The 18,889-nt window shown below is 43.2% G+C and overlaps 1 protein-coding gene and 1 non-coding gene across 2 annotated transcripts in view; one reads left to right on the top strand and one right to left on the bottom strand.

The window, feature by feature from the left end:
* Window positions 1-18,889, bottom strand: part of LOC119386793 (prodigiosin synthesizing transferase PigC) — a 283,713-nt gene that overhangs the window by 9,338 nt on the left and 255,486 nt on the right. The window contains exons 29-33 of the mRNA XM_049413244.1: window positions 16,340-16,425; window positions 10,089-10,151; window positions 6,596-6,688; window positions 3,171-3,230; window positions 1,835-1,926 (exon numbers count right to left, since the gene is read on the bottom strand). Of these exons, the coding sequence (XP_049269201.1) occupies window positions 1,835-1,926; window positions 3,171-3,230; window positions 6,596-6,688; window positions 10,089-10,151; window positions 16,340-16,425 (394 nt within the window). The remainder of the gene's footprint in view (window positions 1-1,834; window positions 1,927-3,170; window positions 3,231-6,595; window positions 6,689-10,088; window positions 10,152-16,339; window positions 16,426-18,889) is intronic.
* Trnat-cgu (transfer RNA threonine (anticodon CGU)) lies at window positions 4,737-4,809 on the top strand. The gene has a single exon. It is a non-coding gene; the product is annotated as a tRNA-Thr (tRNA).

Below are 18,889 nucleotides of genomic sequence, written 5' to 3'. Positions count from 1 at the left end.
CTACTGAGGAGCCGTAGTTCCTTAGCACCGCTGACTATTAGCTGCAAGATAAGGAGCGCATAGCGTTTTATTATGATGTGCGCAACGCGGCGGACGCTGCCTTTTGACACTTTGACGGCCCCATGCCGAGTTGACTAGGCTTGAGAGGCACGCTACCCCCCTTACCTCCCCACCCACAACCTTAACCCACGCGCCTGCTCAATCCCTATCGCTCGCCTGCCGGAGTGTGTTCAGCCTCTCTACAAGGCCACTAGCGGTAAGACGGCGCCCTCTCTCCGTTATCTTCTTTCGATCCCCCACCATTGAGTGTTCGGGGCACGCTGACATTCTACGGCGCTTGTACTGACCACCACAGCGACGACAACACGAGGCCGCTACCAACAGTTCACTTTTCGTTTTGAGTGTTGCTATAATTATTACCGCAAAAAAAATTTAGTTTGGCAGCGCCTCGACTACTGATCTTCTACTGTGCCGCAGACTTCCTTATTACGTGTTGGTGCTTCCCCGCTCCGCCTTTTTTTTTCCTCTCTTGTACTACTACACAGTAATGAACCATAATTTTCAGTCAGCGCTTTTGTTGTGTTTTGTTCGCTGCCAGTTGTTTTACCTTTGTCGACACGTGCATCCAACTACACCAACGTAGCGCACTTCTACTGCGCTGGCGAACTTCGGAAAATGTGCGATATCTATTGGTGAACTTGAGTTCGAGTGAGTCCGGTTGATGAAAATATTGGTGAGTCTGAGACCGAATGAGCCCTAAGCACGAAACATATTTCTTGGGTGAGTTCGAGTGAGCTCCACCTTTTCTGCCGTGTTATGGTACTATGTACTCATCCTGAGCATTACTGTGAGTCTTATAACGGCTTACGTTTATACTCAAGTCTATTCACACATATCTCAGCACACTAGCATTTATGCACCACCTCAATATTTATTGATCAGAGGCGTGAGTTAGGGGAAGAGGTGCCATGACCTCCCCTCACAAACTTTTTCATCGGAAGTTCTTGATAAACATATGTCGTGTGAGACGCGTATTTCATAAAAAATATTCTTACTGGATTAAAAATGGTGGTACATGATATATGATGAAAACTCGTATTTCAAGGTACAGCATCAAAAGACGTATCGTAGAGCACTCATTATGTGACATATTGGCGTTAAAGGGAATTGACACCACGACAGAAAAAGGTAATTTGACACTAACGGACTCATGATTCGACTCACACAGGCTCACTACTCAAGTGAAGTCGTGTGTCTTAGTCTGAGTGAGTCCGGCTGGGTAATATGTTGATGAGTTTCAGTCTGAGTAAGTCCGGATGAGAAAAAAGTTTAGTGAGTCTGAGTTCGAGGGAGTCCGGTTGAGGAAAGTTTTGGTGAGTCTGAGTTCGATCAGTGAGCCCACAGGGCAAAATATATTTCTTAAGTGAGTCTGAGTTCCAATTTTTTCGCCTACCTATGATCATCAGTAGTGAAATCGTAGTTAACATCAAATGTTGCTCTACCATTCCAAGATATATTATGCATTTCTTAGCATTCTTTTATCTTTTTGGAGGTGGAAGGTGGTCTCTAGTTCGTGATCTGCTGCATTCCTTGAGAGTAAGTACAACTTGGTGTAGTAACTGTCAAAATGAATATTCTACGGGCTTCTTGAGGCTATTACGTGCAAACACCGAGAACGGACAGTAAACCTTCGAGGACTGTCAATCTTCGAGGCCCCTCTCCTCTTTTAAAGAAAAAAAAAACGCTACATTTAAAACGGACTTCAATCGCGTTCAAATAAATAGGCACTTCGCCAACCTTCTTACAGGCTAATTAGTGCAAATTCCGTACTTGCCTCTGAAACATCGATAGCTTGAATGGCACCTTGGAAGTATCCCAGGGAGGAGACGATGCTTTCTGCTCAACTACAGGAGCCGCTGCAGCAGCCTAAAACGAGGAAGAGGAAGTAGGTAGTGGCCACAAAAGTGGTTATGACTATCCTGAATATCGTGAGAGAATTTGTGGGTTACTTTTCCAAAATACGTTGCCATGAAACACTTTTGAGATTGAGAAGCGTGCACACTTCTTTTCGAAGGTGCAATCATGACGCCCAAAATTTATCGGATAAAGGCACTCTAAGTGGCGTTTAAACGTCACCACGCACGAGAATCGCGTTATCGTGGTATGTGCATCTGTATGCAGGTTTTGACAAGTTCGCACTCTCGTTACTTCGAGACATTGCCCTGACACTTTCATTTCCCAGAGGTGTTCGTACGAACTATGAAAAATTTACGGACATTTTATCTGCCTCATCTCTTTTCTTAAATTCCACCATTCGATAGAAGCTAACCGAACACAAATCGAGAACAAAAAAGAGGCTTGAAACAAACCTCTGATCTGTCCTCATCTTGTTCGTTCCTAGTTTCTATCATGTCTTATACCATGCCCAAATAGTCAGGTTTGTATTATACCATTGGAAATAAAATCGTTATCACAGTTAGATATGTTTTTACACCTCTACAATAATTATTCTGTTCAATTAAGTGACCAGTTCACAAATTAATAACTATTCCATCATTTTTCCATGTAATAATATTTTGTCGCTCCAATTTTTCGTTACTGTATATGTGTAAATCCCGCGCTATCACTATTTCTCGATGTGGCATGTTTTTATTGTTTTAAAAGGATCTAATTTACTTTTATTAGGTAGCTTCAACGTTTTTCACAGTAGTTCGTCCTTTGGTTTCATCTAGTTGCAATAATTAAATGATGCCTGCGTTGAAACTTTTTCAGTTCCATATGTTTCCAGCTCACAGTACCTACCCTATAGAATCATGTAGTACTTATATCATAATTTTTTGGTTTCCCGAGCTTCTCTTTAGTATTTGTTGTAGTTTTATGTGTACATAACACAGTAACCTGCCCATAATGCAGATGATTTAGGTATCACAGTGTCCGCTTGACAGTTTCCTAGCTATGGAACCTGCAGATCAAATAACCACAATTAATCATATTACATGCGTGAAAGAACGTAAGTAAACTTGAACTTAGGCATGCCTTCAAAGTAAGTGCATATATCACGTCGTCTCTTATAATAAATATAGCCCTAACTTTTGCATCTGCTTCGCGTAGCTAAGTTCAATTCAGGAGTGCTTTTACGTTACAAAATATTTTCTCACGCTGTTCCTTACCTTCAGAGACTTTACCAGCGACGTAGGATCCAGAGCCCAGGGCTGGATATACACATCTAACTGGGAAGCAAAATATCAAAAACATGTGAACGGCCGTCCTGCTCAAGAAGATTTCTTTTATTTAACATACTGCTGTTTAATGCCCATTTTCCCGTATTCAATTATCCATCGATGTTTTTACAGCAATGCAACATCCAATTGAATGTTTCTCCTTATCTTCCTTGCGTGCGCGATTTGTACGCCTGCCAGTAGGTCACACCCATATGGACGTGTCGCCAAGCAATCGTAGCCTGCAACAATCTATCGTCATATCTTCACTAACCTCAAACGGAAGGTCGCTACTGCGGAAGGAACGCGTTGGGTCTATTAATGTCCCACATCGCCTCCTCCGACAAGGATGTGGTTCGCGCCATTCTTGGGCCGAGCCACTTCAGGAACTTCATTTGTGTGTAGGCTAAGCAAACGCTGCCACTTCCCGATGCCTGCGTTTGAACAGACTCTGGACGTCCCTCAAGCTTCCTGTGGCTTTTCACCTGCACGACTCAAGAATGTCGTGTGTTTTAGCGCTGGGTGTTGAAATAAAGCGACATTGGCCAAGAAAGGTTTCGATACTGCCTCTTATAATGCTCTACTTTTCCCAGATATCTCTCGTCGTGCCGCTGAACAGAATCGATCAGCTCTGTAAAACACCAGATAATAAATTACGTCCTTTACAAATCATGCATGAAATGAATATGAAGCTCACAAAGATGTGCTGCAATTGTCGTCAAGAATGTGACTCGGCTCTCGTTTGTACTGCTCTTGCTCCGCGTGTTTGCTTATGTGTAGTGGTGTGCCTCGATTGTTTTTATCTCTTTTTCAAGCGGCTTTGCAGGGTTTCTTTTAGAACGCACTTTCTAGCCCAATTCCCTTTATCTCATTACGCAGTTTTCAAACATTAGCCTCGTTGATACTTTTAATAAATTGCTGTCATGAAATTGGAAAATTGGGTTTTTGTACCCGTACACAATGAAACGAAGACCTCGGTGATTACGTCAGCGTTATTGTTTTCATAGTGTTCTCAGGTCAATCTTTTTCCTTTGCATCGCTCTCACAATATGTTGACCGAAACCTTTACTTTTCTTCTAAGTGAGCCGGCAATGTATTTCTACGGACTATATACTCGCTGCATAAGCGCAAATCACACGTAATTGCTTATACACGCAAACCTTTATATTTGAAACCAACATCGTTAATAAGTCTATCAATGCACTAACATATGAGTTTCCTGTAATATTTAATGGTCACGAGTGAACTATGTAATTCTTCGTTTTAAAGCAACCTGTGTGAGTTATGGAAAGAATTGCAAATTTAAGGGCTCGTTTTTCTTTGTTATACACAATATTAATGAGCACTAGCAGACAATAATGCCAAGGAAAGTATAGGGGACGTTATTAGTAGTAAATATAAGGTAAATGTGAAGAAAGAAAAGTGGACGAAATGATAAATTGCCGCGGGCAGGGACCGAACCTGCGACCTTCGAATAACGCGTCCGATGCACCCCATAAAGTGGACGGGGGGATGGCCGCCGCGGTAGCTCAGTTGGTAGAGCATCGGACGCGTTATTCGAAGGTCGCAGGTTCGTTCCCTGCCCGCGGCAAGTTATCTTTTCGTCAACTTTTCTTTCTTCACGTTTACTTTACATTTACTACCAATACCGTCCCCTCTACTTTCCTTGGCTACATTGTCTGTTAGTGCTCATTAATATTCTGTATAACAATGAAAAACGAGCCCTTAAAATTTCCACTTCTTTCCTTCATTCATAGCGAGGGTCTCGTTCTGGCAGACTTGATGCTTTCAGGTAGTATGCGAGGGATTATTGGTCAGCTCGTAATAAGTTCACGTGCTACGTGACGTCAACAGGCAGAAAAAAAGGAGTGTTCCGTTACACACTTGCCGTCATGGCTACTGGCGGCGCTGACTTACGCTCCCACGTTTAAATGTAGATATAAACCCTATAAAGTGGACGGGGGATGGCCGCCGCGGTACGTCAGTTGGTAGAGCATCGGACGTCTTATTCGAAGGTCGCAGGTTTGGTCCCTGCCCACGGCAAGTTATCTTTTCGTTCACTTTACTTTCTTCACATATACCTTACATTTACTACTAATAACGTCCCCTATACTTTTCTTGGCATTATTCTCTGCTATTGCTCATTATTACTGTGTGAGTTACGCTTTTTGAAGTATCTCCTATTGAAACTATACCACGCATGCCCCTATCACCTTATGAAGACGTAATTTAAAGTGGATGTTTTTTTTTTCATTTATCTCGGGCATCCTGTCGTGGTTGGCTTGTACCTGTTGGTTAAATGTTATTAGGCGAGAAGGCAAGTCTTCTAGCCTTATAACTTTAAGCTGTTTTTGTTGTTTGCTTAATGATACTCTCAATCACAAAGAAGGCTCTCACAGGAGTGTAAACAAACCTAAGCTTGAAAGAGAACGTGCAATATTTTTCTACATGATGTTCAATAAATGACAAGGCATTATTTATAAATGTGGCATGCTGTGATGATAGGTAAGTGCACTTATATTGCGCGCATTCAGAACAGGAATCGATAAAAGAAAAGCGGCAAGGCATTACACTTGATGACAAGGCATAATGCCCTTATTCAAAGGCCGGCAAACTCCCTCATAAGTGGGATCACTCAGACTGAGATCGAGCCGTGAGTCTGTGTCCGAGTGATTCCGGCGCAGGAAAATATTAGTGAGTCTGAGTCCGAATGGGTCAGGCTGAGGAAATTTTTCGTGTGTCTAAACCCGAGTGAACCCTAAGCACAAAATATGTTTCTTGAATGAGATTGAGTGAGCTCCACATTTTTAGCTGACGTATGTGCGCATCAGAAGCACAAAATACATGCTAAATACGTGCTAAGAAATATGTGCGCCTCATACTGTCTTAGCATATTCAATCATCGGTAGTACTAGCAGTATTGTACGCCAGACATTTAACCTCAGGAGTTGCGTTGTATAGTGTTCGCCTTAACGCGTTTCATGGCCAATTTAAAGTCTGGGGGTTCTAGGTGTCAGAATAGCTACAGTTGAGTGCAACAATTAATTCACATCAATATTCATCAAAATACAAGGCCATAAGAATTTTTCCTAAGCGATGCACTGCTTTCAACTTTCGCTTTATGATTACCTGGAGCATTGCGACTTAGTCAGCTGTCCCAATACGTGCATTACAACACCTATTGAAGTTATGTTGGAAAATGACTGGCACCTTTCCTGCCTGCCTGTTGGATTATTTGATGTAGCGCTTTTTTTTCAACCATAAAAATCACATACAAAATAACCAGGTAACGCGCAAAGAAGTTCAGCTTGTGTTAAGCATAAGCTGAAGTCCATCCTGTTGCAGTAAGAAACTCAAATGTGCGAAAGTCGAAAGACCTCTTTAACAGTCCGATGACCATGCTTCTTGATGAACTCCCGGTACTTCTTTCCGCATTCATTTTCGACAGTTGACAGCCACTGACACGCCTCCTGTTACAAGGAGAAAATTAGTGTTTCATTATCACCATTCAGATACAACCCCCAATGTAAAAAATTGCGGAGTTTATATAACCCTTGCATTTGACGTGGATATGCTATATTTATACTATTTTGATTTATCAGAGATGTTGCTACCAGTGAAAAGCGAAGGTGATAGCTACCGACGTTATTCACTGGTGCTGAATCGATTGTCAGCGCCATGAATAACAATGGTGTGGTGTACGCGCGACCAGCACACTATATTAAAAAAATCTACGAAACCAAATTTTTCACAACTTCTAATCCTGATGCTTTTTTAAAAATTTCTGGACGAGAGTGTTAGAGAAAACTAACCTAAGTTTTAAGGAGCTAGTAAGCTCAAATATTCCGACTTTCATGGAAGCCGCCGTGTCATCATGACTAAGTGCGCGTATATGGTTTGTTGAGCGCTTTTCGTGAAGTTTATAGGAACAGCCGCGCTCTTGATTTCTGTCTCCGTTACGGTGCGTAGTATTTCAAGTGCTTCTAGTACTTCAAGTATATCTAGTGCATTTTAATATAATAGGACATGTTTACTAGCGAAAAAGACGTGGACGAGAAGAAGGAATACAGGACGTCCTGTATGCCTTCTTCTCGTCCACGTCTTTTTCGCTAGTAAACATGTCCTACTATTCACGTTACCAACTAGCCCAACTTTCCGCCTTAAACATTTTATTATTGTTGAAATTTGGTTCCCGTGCATGAAAATCTGTGTCTCCTGGCCACATCAGGATGGGTTTGTGCGAGTACTGGTATTTAGGTTGTGTTTTGCACCGCATTTTAACCATGCTGAGTGAGAACACGAAAAGGTAGCCGATTTCGCAGGCTTTAGATTCGCGTTATATTGATGCAACATTATTCTTCAGTCAGAGCCTATTTATATATCTTTCACTCGCATGCTTTCTGCACTCTCCCTCTACAATACCTCAATGTGCCTAGGGTCGTTGGCTTAGGTGGACATCGCGTAAAATGTAAAATTTGAAATTAATAACGCTATACTTTTACTAAAGTTCCAACCTGAGAAGTAATCTTAAGATGGTAAATTTAGGCTCGGTGGCTTAATAAAAAGAAAAGTGTAGCTTAGACAATTCAGTTCTCACGTTTTGTTGTTTTTGACGTACACAAGTTTATGATATGCATGTAGTGGAACTATAAATATTATGAGCAACTTCAGCACTCTTACTTGGGAGATGTCAAAGCTGGCGATAAAGGGCTGGTGTACTTAAGATATTAAGTACACCTTGTGTTTCCCTCAGCCAATCTGTTATCTTCCTGAAGCAAGGTGTGGGAGCGGGCTAGTTGGTATTCCATAATGCTAAAACTTTAGCGCAAAACGACTTCGCCGTTTCTTTGTCCGCTGTGCTCGTTTTGCGCTAAAGTTTTAGCATTATGTTATCTTCCTATCTGTTGGTGTCACGCCTATCATTTTTCGCTCCGTCGCACGCTGCTTGGTCCTTAAATTCTCGAATTTCTTTGTGCTTAAATTATTCTTAATATTATGATTTTCTCATTCGAATTCCACTCAAGACAACAACCGCACAACCGCTGGCTTCTTGTACAGGGTGAGCGCCTTTTTTACGCGGTTGTTAACAGGCTGTGGCGCTTCTCTGGTGCATATGAAGTCATGGGTGCGATTTCATAGCTCTGCTGCCGCGCTCATTAGGGTAATTGTCTAGTACAGCCGCCCATTTTTTTTAAAAACCCGAACGTGCGAGCGTCGACCGCCGACTCGATAAGCGTCGTACAAGGGAGCGCAGCGGCGATTGAACAAGAATACGGGCCTGCGCGTTAATAAGCAGTGCTGCGCATCTGTCGTCTGCTAGGCTTTTCCGGGAACCGGACACGAGCTCCTTTTTTGAGCACCTCTATCGTCATTCTTTTTTTTATTGGTCTGAATGTTGCCATCAAGTTATAAAGAAAAGGTCAAGTGGTCGTGCTTCAGATGAACCTGATGTCATTACACCCGCTATTTATAACACGTACGTATCGGCATTTTTAAAGCGCAGCGGTTAAGCTTTTCGTTATGCCGTGCGGTGTCGACAAGAAACTCACCATAGGCCGACGCGCGCTCTGGCACTCTTCGTCCTCTGCTTCATGGTCTTAGTGCTTCATGCTTAGTAAAACCAATTAAGCCAAGCTATGCGAAGATCAAGCTAGTTAAGGCAATAATAATTAAAGCCACTGTAAGTGCGGCTTTGCTATCAAGGGGAGCGCTAATTAAGACCCCGTTCCCGATCAATAAAATCTGTTCCCTAAGATCCCGATCAATACAATCGTGTTAATTAAGTGCACACGAATAAAGCCCGTGTAAATAAGTAGTTTAATATCTCGCTAATTAATAGATGGTTAATTAAGATTGTGCTACGTAAACACTATGATAATTAGGTCTTACTTGTTAAACGAGGTCTTCATGAACATGACGCTATGTTGCAAAGTTTTGATTAGCACGATCCTAATAAGCAAGTCCTAATACCGTATCTCTAATTAACAAGAACCTACTCAAGTGGAACTTAATTAGCAAAATCCTAATAATATTTTAATTAGCAGGGTCTAAATTAGCAATATTTTAATTAACGCGGCCTTAATTAGTGTGATTTTAGCATACCTTGTCTTGATTGGCTTGACTAAGCATGAACGCTAACAAAGGACATGAAGAAAACGAAGAAAGCCGGAGAGCGCGCTGGCCGCTGATGATAGTGTTTCACGACTCCGCACGGCATAACGAAAAAATGTAAAAATGCTGATACGCTGTAAAAATGCTGATACGCACGTAGTATAATGAGCGTGTGTAACCACATCCCTTCCATCTCAAGCGCGACCATTTCACCTCTTTTTTATAACTTCATGACAGCTTTCAGAAAAGAAAGAAAAGGATGACAGCGGTGCTCAAAAGAAGCGGGGGTGGTGTCCGGTTCCCGGAAAAGCCTAGCAGACGACAGCTGCCCAGGACTGCTCATAGCGCGCATGCGCGTATTCGCCGTTCATTTCGCCGCTGCGCTTCGTTGTACCGCGCTCATCAACTCGGTGGTCGACGCTCGCGCGTTCAGGTTAAAATAAATGGATGGCTGTACTTCGCCTAAGGGTTGAAGAGTACCGGCTGATCTAATCTAATCAGGAGCGCTCATATACAACATGTGTTATAGTCCATGTACCTTTGGGAGAAGTTAAATTACCTGATTTTGTTTAATATGCATTCATCAATTATTATGTTTTCTTCTACGAGGTAGGTGTTAAGTTGAAACTGAAAATGTAATGCTCCGCCGCAACCAGAACTCTATTTCGCCTTGTCGCTAGTGCAGAGTTGTTCATGAAGCAGCTTCTTTCTCGCTGCACCTTCAATAAACCCAAGTTTTGTGTATCACGACAAGCTCACCTCTGTTGCCATGTTGAGGAACTTCTCTTTTTCAGGAGACTCCCGCAGCGCACGACCTAGTTCCTGCAGCAAAAGCGTAATCCACGTGAACATTAGAAATGTTGATTGTTTCAGGCATGCACGCTACCTTACTGACACATTTACCATACTGTCGATTGATAATGGGGCTTTCCAGGATACTCTTCTTTTACCTGGCATAACTATGGTATTACACACTTGGGAACCACACGCTGAATGTGTACATGCACAAAACTACAAAAATAAAGTTGGCGTGCACATATATGGTGGAAAAGCATCCCTAATGAAGAAAACAAATATCTAGGCGAAGTAGGGTACATTGCACTCTAATGTGGGAGAGCTGTATGGAAATACGAAGTTAGAATTTAATCATTATTTCGCAAGTGTGTTTAGAAAAAACTTTAGGCGACGTTAATGTTCAATTGAAGTGCCATTAATTGCGTTAGCCCCTCGCGTTTGAAGAAATTTTGGTTCACTTGATTACACTTCATGTGAGTGAACACTGCTCTCTACTCTCCAAGTGCAATATTGATGGCACATTACTACAACGAAAGAGTCTGCTCTTTAAATTAACTCATTCCGTTAAAGGGACACTAAAGGCAAAATACACCTCGGCGTGTACTATTGAAATACTATTCCAGAAACCTCGTAGTGCTTGTTTCGAGCCAATGAAATTCTTAGTATGAAAGAAAACCCCGCTTTGGTAGTCCGCACACTGTCAGCGCAACCACCATTCAAAGCCCCCGCCTCTCAAGGACTCATGACATAAGCACTCCCCAAGGCCGCTTTTAACGGGCGCTACCCCAGCACCATCCGTTATCTGGCAACATTTCGCTGCCACAAAAAATACACGGAAGAATACTCCCTCTTATCCTTGTTTTGCTGGCCCCTGCTGCTTGCATTGTATTGCGATGTTCTCCACGGAAGCGCTTGATACTCGGACACAAGCGGCATGCGATCCGGCCGTCAGTGCGGCAATACAGGCGCCAAAACATCCTGTGTGTAGTTGTGCTGGCACCGTTCAGTGAGCATCTGTTTACGCCGCTGGTGCGCCGTGCTGCCGAAATGCGACACGATCAACCAATATTCAATCTGTGTGTGCAGCCTTCACTTGTGTGATCCACGTCGGACCAGTGTTGATCCCCTCCGTGTAGTCGTGCGGAAGGCGCCTGACGACTCATTCGGCTCTGTCTCGCGGAGAGGGACGGTTCACGAAAACCGCCACGAGAATGCGCCTACGCTAGCACAAACTACCGCTGAGACGCAACCGCGTGAGCGGAGCGCATCCTGGCGAAGACGGAACATTTTGAATCACCCGCGCCGTTCGCCATGCTAAGGCTAAGTTCTTTTTTCCGACAATCAAAGAGAAACGCACCAGTAGCATTTTATTACGTCTTGAAATGCGCAGAACGTTATTTTTTATTGCAAGTAGTTTGAGTACTCGTGATTAATTGTACTCGGGGTTCTTGTCTTCATCCGGCTCATTCCCCGATCACGACAAGTGGCGCATGTTGTGTCCCACTGGCGGCGCGTAACGTGTCCTAAATTTACCTTAGTTTCTCGATTAGTAGAGAACTGCTGTTCATAACACTGATCCTTTAGACGTCCTAAAACCTTGACATTTCGCTCTGATATAAATTGTTGTTTGCCTTTAGTGCCCCTTTAATGAGCTAACTTAGGCGCACTCGAACAGTTCAGCTGCGCTTCCCACTGCGTGGCCTTCGCAATCAACACTGGCAGCACGACGGCGCGCTGCCGAAGCTGATCGCAAATGCCTCGTATAAAAATGTGCGTGTTTCAGACCTGCTCTGCCAGGAGCCGCAAAGATCCCAACTGTTCGCAAAAAAGACAAATAACTTATTCAAAAACTCATTCATTTATTTTCGTTAATTATTCAGACAGTTGATTGGCCCCTATAATAACTAAGCGCATGTTGCGGCACCATATGTATTCCATACAAACCTTAACATGAATAATTACCTCATTTGTAAAGGTGTGTTTATTTTTTCTAGGTTTCCTAACATTGGGATCAGACAATGTCATGTTGACTGGGGGCGAATTCCAGTGTGCTCCTTCGAAAACGTAACGTCCCTTGGGGCTAGCGCCATAAAACAGTCATAGGTTATAACCTTTAGTACAAGGGGTATGGCGCTTAGAAGTCGGTATGGCATGGCGGTGATAGAAGACGTATAGCGCGGCGACTAACTAAGAAAGGTTTCTCAGAAACAAAGCTTTGCACTTTATCACGGGATGCAATGTCTTAACCCAGGGCCGACTCCTTTCTTGGGTGGTGTCATTGCACTCTCAGAGGATCAGTGGTCCAGGAGATCGCGGTGCGTGCCGTAATTATACAGCTCAAAGCACAAAGTCACTCAGCACAGTAAATCAGTTTTGCTGAAGTCAGTTTTGATGACGGTTGACCAGTAGGAAACATTATTTGTACACATCACGTGTGATATATGATAAAATGGTGCCTTTTCTATTAAGAACTTCTGATAGCGACAGTATAATAATAATAATAATAATAATAATAATAATAATAATAATAATAATAATAATAATAATAATAATAATAATAATAATAATATCTGAAGTCCCAAAACCATGATATAATTATGAGGGACGCCGTAGTGGAGGGCTACGGAAATTTCGACCACCTGGGGTTCTTTAACGTGCACCTAAATCTACGTAGACGGGCCTCAAATCTTTTCGCCTCCATCAAAATTGCAGCCGCCGCGGCCGGGATTCGACCCCGCGACCTTCGGGTCAACAGTCGAGCGCCATAACCACTAGACCACGGTGGAGCCACGATAGCGCGAGTATTGTGAACTTAAAAGGGCCCTGCAACGCTTTTTGAACATGGTTAGAAAACGCTCTCGATCGGTGGTCAAGAGAGAGATAATAAAACGAGAGAAAGGCAGGGACGTTAACCAGAATTGTAGCGTCCGGTTTGCTACCCTACACTAAGGGGAGGGGAAAGGGAAAGAAATATGGAAAGGAAAGCGGAGAGAAGAGCAGGAGCGCGATAAAATAAATATAAACGAAAAGAAGCTGTAAAGCGGGAGTACTAAAGCATATTCAATAGGCCACTGGTGGTGGAGGCACTCGTGAAGATCTGAGCGAAATATTAAAGCACTGCACGTGGCAAGCGACCTACATATCCTTTTCAATGAAATCTAAAAATCGCTCACGTTTCTCTCAGGAAATTTCGGGATAGACTGGCGCTACTATGAAATCGGCGAAGGGACGCGGCCATTCGCTGATTTGAGCATTCGTGTGATGGTAGTCGCCGCTGCCTCCAGCGGGCGCTGCCACGTACCAGTGCCGCGCTCAAAACTGCAAAAATCACACACTATAGACTATTTTACGAACGGGTTTCGGTGCCGCCTTGCCGGGCTGTTAACCTGCCGTGTTTTATCTTGAACAACAGAGCGAACAGTGTTAAGGTGGGCGTATACACATGAATACTGTTGGGTTGGTGCATTTGGTGTTTCCTGACATTATCAGTTCGCGTCTGATATAAAAAATAAGAATAAGGTACATGGGCCGCGCCCATGTACGTTACGTAACATAGTCTATAAAACTGCACTAGCGCACTCGTGATTCCACTGACAGGGAGCCGGCGCGTTGAAGGAAAGTCGTCAAGGTCATGACGCGCGCTTAGGTAGCTTCTTGCCCCCTTTTTAACGCGATAGCGTGAGAGAGCTCATGTCGCAGAAACTCTGGTGTCGGCGACGGTGTCGGTGACGGCATCGCTACCGATTCTTGTGAGCAAAAAATCGTCCGTGACCGAAAAATCGAGAACGATGCAAATAAAATAAACAATAAAGATCTTCGGTCCCATTGAGGATCGAACCCGGGCCGTTTGCGTGGCAAGCAGATGTCCTACCACATAGCCACGCTGTTACTTGCAACTGCTTCGAAAAAAAAACACTAAATAAATGCCATGTAGTGGAAGGAGTCTCCTTAACGCATTTTCTTCGGCAGGTGTCACGACGAAGATCAGCCCATTCGGCGATTTGTAGGCGCATTGGCGAGGCCATTAAACGACGTTTTTTGCGCGACGCCATGCTTCGCAAAAAGCAGGGATAGTGCAGCCATCGCCGCTAAAAACACACACGAACGTTCAAACAGCTCCAAAAATTGACAACTATGTCCATCTAGCGGAAAACATATCAAGCGAACACCTGCTTTCTAGAGTAGGCGTTGATCAAGCATGCAGCAAACGTTAGATGATGTGCTGCTATCTGTGAGGCATTGTGAGAAATACGTCTCGACTGTTGCACAGGGAAGTGCTTTAGATCGAAAACCTGTGCCATTACTATAGATACATCGCGCGCGCGCGCGTGTGTGCAACAATGCACATTAATAAGTATGCACTTAGTGGTTGAAGTGCGCACTTGTGGCCGGATTTTGCTATCGCATTCAACTCTTGAAGGCGAAGCTTAAGGGTCCCCCAATTTTCATATCTCCTCATACCCTTTTCTTTTCCTGCTGTGTAGCTTTCAGCGCGCATGTTGGGACGAAAGAAGCAAGAGAGCGCTTAAAGAGCACGACAAATCCGTGCAACTCCGCTCGCACTAGACGGATTCGAAAATATTTTGGGGCAAACGATTCGTGAGGCAACAAACTCCAATAGTGGAGCCATTCGATGATTACTAGGGACAGTGTTAGAGGGCCTCTTTAATTAACCCATATATGCCCAGTGTCCTGCACATAGGACGCTTCTTTGATGCACTCTAACATCGGTATTTCTTTAGCTGATGACTAGCGCCACCTACAGCACATCAAGCAGGCCTCTTTCTCAACGTGTGCAAGCCTAGACATTGCTTGCTTTTCATGCTGCCACGTGCCGACCGCTTTCTCCGGGCAAACACGTGCTTTGTGTGAAAGACGCCATGGAGAGGAAGAAGTGCAATGTCGGTCTGCACGTGAACTGTTTCAAGGCTTATCACACCCGCACGTAGCACCCCTAATACCCAGTGTCCTATATGTATAGGACGGCTTGAACAACAACGTTGAGGGTAGAAGTACACTTTTTGTGACCAAAAATATTTGTTTTGTCATTTTTTCTGAGTTTGGGCATATATCGGTCAATATTGCCCGACAAGAAAAGTACACTTCTCCAATGCAGGATACATGAACGATTAAAGGGACCGACAACTGATTTTTCTTGACCCAGTTTTTTACGGCGCGACAGGAAGCTCACCCTTCGTAGCGTTTGTAGCTGCAGCGGTTTATCCGAAAAGCACGTAGTTGTTTTATAAGCAGTATTTTTCGATCTGAAAGGCTCCAAGCACGCATGGAGGCTTCCTCCAGCAACGCTGAGAATTGATAGCAATGCCGCTGGCCCTTGTGAAAGCTGTCGTTGTTCTGCTTTCGCAGTAGTTACTGTAACTATGCTTAACCACCTTTATTTTAAGCTTTACAACCAGTTTTGAAAATAGCAAGCTGTTGCAATTAGATGTGTGGCTTTATACACCTTCCCGGTATTTGTACAGCGTTGTGTGCGCCTGCGCCCAAGGTTGCCTGCGCCTGTGTCATGGATGGCTTGTCCCGGCGTTGTTACTCTCTCGATACACGAGCCAAGCCAAGTAATCGAAAACGTAACTGTGCATACGCACGGCCGCACCGAGTAGCAGCGCGCGTCATTTCTGAGACGAAGTGTAGGTAGCAAAACAATGTCGCTCGAAAATCTTAGCGACCTGGAAACTGCGTGCACGGTTGCATGAGCACGCTGAAAAGTTGCTCAAGACGCGCTGACGAGCATGGGATCATTACGTCACGCGAAGGCAGCGCCACTTTAATGCATACTACTAACGCAGGCCTATATGTACAATATTATGGAGTAGTATCTTTTAATGTAAAGAAACGTACAATATTTCAATACTAACAATAAAATAGTCGACCGCGTACAGCAATCAACGGTCACGTGGCCGTCTTCATCGGATCATGCATGTTTTTGCCGCCAGAGGCGCCACAGGTCATTTTTCGCGACTTTCAATTAAGAAATAAAAATATAAATCCAACTCTCACGAAAAAAACAGGGTTGGTTTGAGTCAGTGCAACGGACAATCTTTACATCAGTGGAGTCAACTCATTTCATATTCTGGGTACTTGTCGGTCCCTTTAAGAGAGCTATCTGTTGAGCGGAGTAGGCTTAACGCAAATATTTCAGACTTGAAAGGAAATGATAAGCTTTTCCACAGATTTTACTGCATGTAGAGACTCACCTGTATCATTCGAGGCACAGTGGCACTCTCCGCCTCGGCGCCTCTCAAAATCTGACACAACTCACTGAACACTTCGGCGTCAAGCGCTGGAAGAAAGAAAAATGAAATATATAAAAGGCGTCTCCGTGCGCATTTGTGTATACAAAAAGGAATGATCGGCCGAAACTGAGCATCGTTAAAATGTACGTAAAGAAATTTATCAAATTTGTGTTCTTTTGATTTAAAGTAAGCAAGATTCTTTATCTTAGATTTATAGAGGTTAGATTTGCGGATAGACCGGCAATGGTTTTCTTTCTGACCTTATTACAAAATCTGAGTTAAGCTCTACCGCAGTAGACAAACATTCGCGGAATAATTTTTCAACAATAGTTTGGTGAACTCGCATTGACAAATTGCCATATTTTTTTCCCGAAATGCCTCCAAAGTATTATTCTAAGCCCGTCAATATTGGGACGCTTTCGTATTGTGCCTCAACAATGACAACAAAAAAAAATCTCGTAAAAAATTTAGGTAATGCGTCAATTTCATCGATCCACATAGCCCAGCCCCCGCCGCAACGGCAGAAACAACTCAAACGTCCTTCTGTCGCATTTCAGGCACGCATTGCTCATTTTGTTATATTGTTACTCAGCCGACGAAGAACTACTGCATACCGCTCTACTGGTATTTACTATGCCGTCAAATGTCGAACACGAAAAAGAAATTATATCCCTAAAGGCATCATTTAAAGAGTTAGCGGACGAGCTCCACACAGCACTTGCTCTCAGCGAGAAAAAAAATATTATCTCAGAAAGGCCACAATATTACTGAGAACAACCCGATAATTTCTTGGCATTATTGTCCATTAGTTCTCAATAATATCTCATGAAAAGGAAATTCAGGAAATACGAAACAGCCTCCCGTTTTTAAGCAACGAGTACGACAGCATTAAACCTGATTGAAGTGCAGTTCTGGCTGAGAGCAATGCTGTGGAGAAAGAAAATGAGGAATTAAAGAAATCGAATGCTTAACTCGCAAAGAAATCGCGCATTTGGAACAGTTTTCACGCATGAACAACGTTAAGATACGCGACTACCCCACGCTACAGACGAAAACCTTGTGCAAATGGTAGTTGACATCGGCACAAAAGTAGAATGTCATATTGCCCCTGCAGGCATTGAAAACGTTCACGGCATGCCCACTGCTAATAAGCCGAGAGCAAATAATATAATTGTTCTATTTGTCTCCAGAGACAAAAAGAATAATTTCTAGAAAAGAGCTGAGAACTCTCGACTGACTGCGAAAGAGCTCGGCAAAAGAAATGATTCGAGCCAAGTGTTCTTTAACGACCACCTTAGTCCGCACGACAAGACACTGCTCTCTGAAGCGCTGAAGTTGAAGAAAAGCTAGCAATGGCAGTTCCTGTGGACGGACCAATATGTCATGAAAACAAAAAAAATCACGAGTCCAGTCCACAAGATCAGATCACCAGATGACTTACCCGTCATCACATAAGGTGAACCTTCAGCAACAGACGAAAAAAAAAACGGCCAAGATGGCGTTTGAGTTTCTGGAACCACGATCATTTAGTAACCAGTTATCTAATTCATCCGATTTAACATTACTAGATCTGAACATAAGGAGTCTACAGAAACATTACGATGAATTCGCTGATCTTTGCGCGACGCTACCCTACAGGTTTCACTTCATTGCTTTATCGGAAACCTGGTTGTCTGAAAACACGTGTTAAATATTACCCACTCGCCGGCTCTCACCTAGAGCTCTCTTGTCGACGAAGCTAAGTACCACAAGTAAAGAAACTGTGCATGGCCTTGTAGCTGTTTACGTAAGAAACGACGTAATATACAGAGTGAGCGCACGCGTTGCTTTCAAATCCACATAGGAAGAAGTACTCGTTATCGAAGTACCTCCGCATGAAGCAGCCAAAAGCCTTGCACCTCATCAAAAAAAAAAAAAAAAACAGAAAATTAGCAGGTGTGGTTTACAGGTCTCAACGAAACAATAAAAATGGGTCTCTAGCTGAATTAGTTCGGTATCTTGATAAAAATAATGACAAGAGCGCTCAAATTATTTTACTGGATGATATCAACATTCACATTAATCGAACCGACATTTATAACCACACAGACTTGTTAACAAGTTACACATTGCAACAGTTAATCAAATTGCCAACACGCATTGCTAACTCAAGACAGAGCACATTCGAACAAATAATTACGAACATATCAGTCATGAAGTTTTCTGGTGGAACATTGGCATCCGATATTTCTGATCATCTACCTGTCTTTGCAACTATTCCATCCAGCAGCCAGTAACGTACTCCACAGATCCGAATTACATACAATCACGACATCATTTTTAATGCCCTAATCAAGAAAAATTGGCACTCTGTATATTCAGGAGATACTACTGACACGAAATCTGAGCAATTTATGAAGATATTTATTAGGTGTAAAAAATTAAGCGAGCGTGTTTCAGTAGTACCGAAAAGAAGCATCAAGCGAAAACCATGGCTAACAACAGATATTTCAAAGGCAATAAATCACAAAG

This window comes from Rhipicephalus sanguineus, chromosome 3 (assembly GCF_013339695.2).
Source record: "Rhipicephalus sanguineus isolate Rsan-2018 chromosome 3, BIME_Rsan_1.4, whole genome shotgun sequence".
Taxonomy (NCBI): Eukaryota; Metazoa; Arthropoda; class Arachnida; order Ixodida; family Ixodidae; genus Rhipicephalus; species Rhipicephalus sanguineus.
Note: the sequence above shows the minus strand (reverse complement) of the source record. Positions and strands in the feature narration are given on the sequence as shown.